Source organism: Amblyomma maculatum, chromosome 8 (genome assembly GCF_055883805.1).
Source record: "Amblyomma maculatum isolate TAMU_Amacu chromosome 8, ASM5588380v1, whole genome shotgun sequence".
Taxonomy (NCBI): Eukaryota; Metazoa; Arthropoda; class Arachnida; order Ixodida; family Ixodidae; genus Amblyomma; species Amblyomma maculatum.
In genome coordinates this window covers 2,930,703-2,939,549 of record NC_139351.1, presented here as the reverse complement: position 1 = coordinate 2,939,549, position 8,847 = coordinate 2,930,703, and the positions used below count along the sequence as shown (strand labels likewise).

The 8,847-nt window shown below is 43.6% G+C and overlaps 1 protein-coding gene across 1 annotated transcript; it reads left to right on the top strand.

Annotated features, from left to right (window-relative positions):
• Positions 1-561: 561 nt before the first annotated feature.
• On the top strand, positions 562-7,403 carry LOC146180446 (uncharacterized). The gene is made up of 3 exons (XM_084577755.1): positions 562-643; positions 4,178-4,253; positions 7,277-7,403. Exons 1-3 carry the CDS (start codon positions 562-564, stop codon positions 7,401-7,403), a joined length of 285 nt encoding a protein of 94 aa, XP_084433881.1.
• The last annotated feature ends 1,444 nt before the right edge of the window (positions 7,404-8,847 follow it).

Genomic DNA, 8,847 nt, shown 5'->3' with positions numbered 1-8,847 from the left:
GGTGTATGTGTAATGCCAAACTCCTTCAATACATTTACTGGTCATGAAGCTTTGCCGTCACTCTATGGGAGAGCTTTGTGTGCTGCCAGCGGCGAGCGCAGTGTGGCGCTGCGCGTAGTATTGGGGCGTTCACGGACCACGTGGAGGCAGACTTCTGGGGACTTCTAAGGAATTTGCCAACGTCCGAAGCTAAGTGCACTTTTATATTTATTATTTAGTATTGAAAACGTGTTAGTCTGCATGAGTTAAGGCATTAATTTAAAATCGTAGGACTAGGGAAAGCGGAGGTAACCGGTTTTTCCTAGGTAGTTCGGCGGGTTGCCTCTAGGTTGCGAAGTTCAGCAAAGTATGGGGGCGAGCAGCCAGTGAAATGTGACGAGTGCAAGCGCTGGTGCTACATGGACGAGACTAGTTTCTCGTGCAAGCTATATGAGGTTTAAGGAAACCATTCAGAGGCTGTAAGGTGAATGGGCCGTTAGGATTCAGGAGCTTGGGAGGGACCTGAAGGTTGACAGGGACAAAAGGATTGCGCTGGAGGCACAGGCAGTAGAGGTGGCTAGGATGGAAGGGGCAAAGGCAGACCAGCTAGAGGAGATAGTGCTTCAGCTCGAGAAAGAGCAGAAAAAGCGAGCCGAGGTGGAAGGTCAGGTAGAGGCGTTCATGATGTGGGCAGCTATAGTGACCCAGGATCGGAGAAAAGTAATGTGGGGGACGAGGCCAGCGTGAAGTCCCATACATGTGAAGTAAATGGGAAGGAGGCGGACAAGGAAAATCGCCCAGGGACTGTGGAGTCACAGGAGGCGGCTCCACAACAACACAATGGAAATTAACAGGGATGTGTACGAGACCGGCTTCCACCTGTTTGTACGAGATGGCATCTATTACGTGAACAAAAAATGCTACGTTTATTGTTCGCAAACTGATCGTGTGTGCGAAATCGAGTCCACTTTGACAGCATCCACAGGTGCCCATGATGCAGCAGCCTCTTCCAACTCGCCTGTTGTTGGCCCTTAGGGGTCAGTGGCCGTTGATGCAGAGTGTACACGTAACCTCAGATTCCTTTTCACAAATATAAGAAGCCTTTTAAATAGATGCCCTATCGTCCCTGATGGACACGTCTGCTGTCGACGTGATTATTTTAACAGAAACTTGGTTGCAAGCAGAATTGATAATCCTGAACTGTTTGATTGTGAGCGGCACTACACTGCTTACAGAAAAGACCGTCCCGAGCGCTCGGGTGGCGGAATTCTGATGGTGGTTGTGGATGATTTATTTTCTTATGACGTCTTCATACCATCGGAGCTTGAATTTCTTTGCACGTGTATCAAGAAAAACCATAAAGAGACTGTTTTTTTTTGTGTGTGTTACCGGCCACCGCAATCATCAAGTAGTTTTTGGGATGACGTTTATGACAGCATTAACAAAATCATTGTGAGGTTTCCAAAAGCGGCAATTTTTTTTAGGCGACTTTAATTTTCCTGCCACTCATAGATGAAAGCCGGCCCTACGGTTATTTCCCCTTCATCAGAATCACTAGCTTTCATCGACTTATGCTTAACGTTCAACTTTCCGCAACTTGTAAAAGAGCCAACTCGCGTTACAGCATCAACTGCCAACATTTTAGACCTTTTTTAACAACCTGCCCCGATTCTGCTTCATCTCTCACACTTCTACCAGGACTAAGTGATGATTCAGTTATCATTTTCTCTATACCATCTCGCTCACCTCACCTCACCTCACCATCATAAAATAATTCGGGATTACAAAAAAGGAAATTACTCTGCAATTAACAATGAACTAGAACAATTTGCTGACGTGTTTTTCTCCGGATTTTGGAAACGTTCACTGCACGATAATTGGTCTCTTTTAAAGGTAAAATAAAAGCCCTTAGTGAGAAGTACATCCCTCTTTGCAGAATAATGTGCACTAAACGTTCACCATGGTTCAACATTTCCTTGAAACGATTCCTAAAAAAAAAAAAAAAAAACGCATCTTTCGTCGCTGCACCGTATCGAACTCTAGTGAAAGATGGAATGCTTATCGTGCTGTATCATCGCAGTATAAGAATGCTTTATCTAGTGTAAAACGCAACTTCTTTCAAGATACTTTGCCTAGATTACTGATTACTGAGAAAGAAAACTATTTTACTGAGAAATGCTGTAAGCATTTTTTAGTACAAAGGTTTTCAGTACAGAAGGGGGGAAGCCTTAAAGCGGTAAAAAGAAATTCGGCATAGGCAAAAACCAGATGTATGCGATAAGGGACAAGGCGGGCAACGTCATCACGAATATGGACAAGATAGCCAAAGTAGCCGAGGAGTTCTATACAGATCTCTACAGCAGCCAAAACAGTCAGGACCGTAATGAGATTGGCGATAGGGAAAAACAGTCAGACGTTCCACCAGTGACGAAGGACGAGGTCAAGAAAGCATTAGAAACTATGCAAATAGGCAAATCAGCTATAGAGGATCAGATAACTACAGATTTGCTAAAGGACGGGGGGGGGGGGGGGGATATCATGCTAGAAAAACTGGCCACCCTGTATACACAGTGCTTGGTGTCATCGACGGTACCAGAACCATGGAAGAATGCAAACATTATCCTCATTCATAAGAAAGGGGATTCTAAGGACCTTAAAAATTACAGACCAATCAGCTTACTGTCTGTTACAAATAAGGTATTTACTAAGGTAATCGCTAATAGAATCAGGACAACCTTAGACTGCAATCAAGCAAACGATCAAGCAGGTTTACGGAAACGGTACACTACTATCGACCATATCCATACCATCAACCAGGTGATAGAAAAATGCTCGGAATATAACCAGCCCTTATACATAGCATTCATTGATTACGAAAAAGCATTTGACTCAGTTGAAACTTCAGCGGTAATCCAGGCATTGCGAAATCAGGGGGTAGACGAGCTGTACGTGAAAGTGCTGGAAGATATATACAGTGGCAGCACAGCAACCATAGTTCTGCATAAATAAAGTAACAAAATTCCCATAAATAAAGCTGTTAGGCAAGGAGCACGATCTCCCCAGTACTATTCACAGCTTGCTTAGAGGAAGTATTCAGAGACTTGGAATGGGAGCAGTTAAGGATAAGGGTAGATGGAGAATACCTCAGTAATCTGCGATTTGCTGATGACATTGCCTTGCTAAGTAACTTGGGGGATGAACTGCAAATAATGATTGATGGCCTAGGCAGAAAAGTAGAAAGGTAGGCTTAAAAATCAATATGCAGAAGACTAAGGTAATGGTCAACAGCCTTGGGAAGGAACAGCAGTTTACGTTAGGTAGCGAAGCACTGGAAGTAGTAGGCGAATATGTCTACTTAGGTAGTAACCGCAGATCCGGGCCATGAAAAGGAAATAACAAGAATAAGATTGGGATGGAGTGAATTTGGCAAGCACTTGCAGATTATGACTAGCAGCTTACCGGTATCGCTCAAGAGGAAAGTATACAACAGTTGCATCTTACCTGTACTCACCTATGGGGCTGAAACGTGGAGGCTAACCAAGAGAGTTCTACTTAAGTTGAGGACAACTCAGAGGGCAATGGAACGAAAACTGGTAGGGCTAACATTAAGAGATAGGAAGTGTGCAGAGTGGGTCAGAGAAATAACTAAAGTTACTGACATTCTAGTGGAAATTAAGAAGAAGAAATGGACATGGGCAGGAGATGTAGTGCGAAGAGAGGATAACCGATGGTCACTTAGGGTAACAAACTGGATTCCAAGGGAAGGAAAGCGTAGCAGGGGACGGCAGAAAATTAGGTGGGCGGGTGAGATCAAGAAGTTCGCAGGGGTGAAGTGGATGCAGCTAGCACAGAACCGGGTTAATTGGAGAAATATGGGAGAGGCCTTTGCCCTGCAGTGGGTATAGTCAGGCTGATGACGACGATGATGATGATGATGATGATGACTGAAAATACCCGAGGTGGTCTCGATCCATCGATGCAATGTGGCACGTTATTTAATAATACGTTTTCTTCATGTTTCATGAGAGCTACGCTGGTTAACTTTCCTAACGTATCTTCCTCACGCTTGCCATTGATGGATGCTATCACCATTGAGTGGGAGGGCATTTCTAAACTTATTGATAATGCTAAAGTATTGACGGTGTCAGCAAAACATTATTGAAAAACACCGTCACTTATTCTTCACTTACGTTGTCAGAACTTTTTACTCAATCTTTGCAGTCCGGGGCACTCCCTGACGACTGGAAGGTTGGCAAGGTGGTTCCGGTACACAAGTCTGGTGATTTCACTGCCCCTAAATTACAGACCAATATCGATAATATCTATACCATGCAAATTGCTTGAACATGTTATTTATTCTGCCCTTGTAAAACATCTTGAGTCCAATTCTTTTTTTACAGCCAATCAACATGGTATTCGACGTAATCATTCCTGTGAAACACTATAGCTTTTGCTAATGATCTTTTTGCAGCTTTGGATCATTCATCGGTCGTTGATTGCATTTTCGCTAAGGCCTTTGACACCGTGTCTCATCCTCTTCTACTCCTAAAACTTAGTAAACTTAACATGGATAATGACGTACGTGTTACACTGGATTGAATGTTTTTTGGAGGGCCGCACACAATACGTGACAGCTAATGACCATAACTCCAATCTTTCATCGGTAACATCGGGCGTTCCTCAAGGATCTGTACTAGGACCTCTTCTCTTTCTAATCTATGCTAAAGATTTCTATTTCCGCGTTGAGCTCCAAGGGCTGCTAAGAGATAACCCTCGTAAATTTTGGCGCTCTGTTCTACCCTCAAACACTTCCTCCACCTCATTTGTTATTAATGAAGAAATTGTGACTGACCCTGTTCAAATATCTGATGCATTTAATGCCTACTTTTATTCCGTCTTTGCACGTGATAATAACATGATTCCACCTTTCAGTCTTCCTAATCATGATCATTCTATCTCAGATATCATGGTTAGCACTCCGGGGATTTTAAATCTTATCTTGTGCCTTGACACAAAAAAATGCGCTGGACCGGACTGTATCCCAAACACCTTCCTAGCACGTTATTCCCTCTGGTCATCTCGATATCTCTCAATTATATTTCAAAAATCTCTTTCCACTGGCATTGTCCCTTCCTCATGGAAACTCGCCAATGTACTCCCTCTCTATAAATCCGGCAACAAACAACTGCTTTCTAACTATAGGCCGATCTCTTTAACTGCACATTCATGTAAGATCCTAGAGCACATTATTTATAAACACATTATGGAATTTCTTGAAGCAAATAATGTTCTGTCCAGAGCTCAACACGGGTTTCGTAAGGGGTTTAGTACAGTGACTCAGTTAACCGAATTTGCACATGACATTCTTCTCAGCATAGACGCCGGTAACCAAATCGATGCTATATTCATCGATTTCTCAAAAGCTTTCGACACGGTCCCTCACTCTAAATTGTTATGCAAACTAAAAGTAATTCTCAATAACTCTCAACTCGCTGATTGGATTGCCGATTTCCTCTCACACCGCTCCCAGTCTGTTCGCTTCAATTCCGTCGATTCTTCTTTAGCCGATGTTACCTCAGGTGTTCCCCAAGGCTCTGTCCTTGGCCCTTTGCTATTTTTGCTCTATATTAATGATTTACCTGACAGTATAACCTCCAAGATCCGTCTATACGCCGATGATTGCGTACTGTACCACACTATCAACTCTGTTAATGATCACCTCCTTCTGAATGAGTCTTTTGGTATGTTCCGTGTCTGGTGCAATACGTGGCAGATGAACATCAATTTCAGCAAAACAGTTGTCATGTCTTTCACCAACCGCCTATCACCTTCTATTTACGACTATGCATCACTGCAAAGGGTTCATGAATATAAATATCTTGGCGTCGTTTTTTCTCACAATATGCAATGGTCAAAGCACACCGATTACATCACAGCTAAAGCTCTTAAAAAGGTAGGTTACTTACGACGCACAGTACGGGATGCTCCTAAAGAAGCAAAATTGCTCATGTACAAAACTCTAATTCGCCCCATTCTTGAATACGCTTCTAATGTCTGGAATCCATACAAGCAATGTGAAATCGATCAAATAGAATCTGTGCAACGTAAAGCTGTAAGATTTATTTTTCGCCGCTACGACTTTCATTTCTCATCCTCATCTGCGATGTCTTCCCTAAACATAAGCCCGCTTGCATCCCGCCGAAAAACTGAGTCCTTAAAACTTCTTCACTCCATAGTTCATTCTGCTAATTGCCTTTCAGAGGGTAAGCATATCTCGTTTTCAAAACCATCTGCAACCAGGAGCCATCACGATCTTAATATCCAACCTTTTTTTGCCCGCACTAACGTTTTCAAATACAGTTTTTTTCCGCGCACTGTGGAGTGTTGGAATTCTTTGGATGGCAACATTCGTGCACTATCAATCTCTGATTTTGCGTCGGCAATTGAGTCGTAGCATTGTATGTTGTTTTTCTAGCGTTTATATTTGTAATGCTTGTATGTACTTTTGTACGCGTGGAATTGTTCCACATTTTTGTACCCACTCCTGCTATAGCCCCTTGAGGGGCTGCAGTATTTTCAAATAAATAAATAAAATAAATAAATGAATATATTGATGACTTTCCTGATCTTGTAGCATCATCTACCCGGCTCTTCGCTGATGACTGTGTTATATATCGGGAAATTTCTAACCCATCTGATAGTTGTTTTGCAGCGTGATATTAATAATTCTGCATGGTGTGAAACTTTGCTAATGAAACTTAACGTATTCAAATGTAAAGCAATGAAAGTAACAAGGCTAACCCACATCCGTACGCTCTTAATGGCTCTTCTTTAGACTTTGTTTCAGTATATAAGTATCTTGGCGTACACATCAGCAGTGACCTGTCATGGAAAACGCATATCGAACATGTAAGTAACAACGCTAATTGTATGCTTGGCATCCTTCGCGTAACTTTTCAATTGCTCCGGTTTCTTTAAAGCTACTTCTCTACAAAACGGTCGCTCCGCGTCTTCTGTGTGGAATCCTAAGATCAAGACTTATTAATATCTTAGAATCTGTCCAGAATCGTTCAGCTCGTTTTGTTTTGAATAACGTCTCCCATTAATCTAGTGTCACACTCATGAAAAGATCTCTAGATCTCCCAGATCTTTCGGTGCGGCATCATTTTTCTCGACTTTCCACATTCCACAGAATATACTGCACAAATGAATCCTTGAAACAAAGTCTTTTCACTGCTCCGAGTTACATTATATCCCGCATTGACCATCGTTTTAAAGGTAATGTTCTAAACTGCAGGACTAACCAGTATTTATACTCTTTCCTCCCCAAGACCAGCTCAGACTGGAACCACCTGCCCGCCTGCATCGTTTCCATTTCCGAACCCGAAGCTGTCAAATCTGCGCTTCGTCATCACCTATGTTAAAAAATTTTCCTTAGTTCTAATTTTTGTATAAGTAGTTAAACCACTCCTATCTGTAACGCCGCAACGGCCCTGATAGTAACCAAATAAATAAATAAATAAATAAATAAATAAATAAATAAATAAATAAATAAATAAATAAATAAATAAATAAATAAATAAATAAATAAATAAATAAATAAATAAATATTGCAGTCGGGCCACCGTTAGGAGGCAGTGTGAAGGCCTCAAACTTTCTATCTCTTTGGCCTGAACACGTTTTTTCTTATCCACCCCGTTGGGTTTTTTAGGACTCCTGCCGATATGTGGGGACTAGGCCCACCAGGGTTCGCGAGTTTTATGGTTCCGGTTGCGCCTTTGAGGGTGCCAACAGAGCGGGACACTTTGAGGGGCGACAAGGCGCCGGCCAGCTTGCCAGCATTAGCAAGAAGCAGTCGTGCTGTTTCCTCCGTTCTTACGAAGACAAAACGCTACACAAGCCGCTGAAGAGGACTGCGGTGTGCACTACAGGCTGACCAGAGGCGAGCCCCGGCAACACGATGCCGCCGATCCGCCGCGGGAGGTAGCGGCGAATGCTGGCGAGGGGGATGACGCGGGCGCCTCCGACACAGGGGAGAAGATAGAAAGGGGAGTCAAGGAGAGAGAGGCGAAAAAGGAAGACGCGAGATCGCGCTAGTCGAGTCGGCGATGCTGAACTTTCCCCGATACGTCCGAGTAACCTGAAGCCCCGACCCATTACATCGAGTCCCACCGAGACGCGCCCCGAGGAAAAGAAGCGATCGCGTCAAGCGCCGAGCCCGCAACCAGCGTCGGCGAGTTGAACGCCACCCACCTGACCTGACCAACTCTTCCAACAAGCCAGTGGGTGAGCGCACCTTCAATCTCTCCCATCAGGCAGAGAAAGTGAATAATGTTTCACAGTATTTTGTGTGTTGACTCGTTTCTCCTCGCTTTAGTAGAACCCAAAGTGCAACCCAGAGGTTGCATTGTGATGGTTCTAATGGGAGCATTACAAATAGTGGCAGAAGTGGGATTCTTGATGTGTGAGGTGTTCTTCCTTTATGTCAACATTCAGTGTTTAACACACAAAGTTGGGCAAGTTGGTATTGAGATTCAACAGACAGTTCTAGTGTTTTAGACAAAGATGAAGGAAGAACACTACTTTTGACAAGAAATTTGGAACACCTCCGATGCCGTACATGTGCTCTGATACCTCCGTGTACGGTAAGCCTCCCCCGCAGTCTAACCCTTGCAGAGGAGGTGGCGCTTCGGAGGGTTAGAGTTGGGGTAGCCCTAACATCGGCAGTGATCAGAAAGTGGCCTCAATTGCGGCATTGGTATCCACACCCTGGATGCCCCTTCTGCAAATCCAGAAACACAAAAGCTGACATCCATCACTTGCTGTGGGAATGTCCAGCGCTGAAGCCATAGCGGATCCGGCATTTGG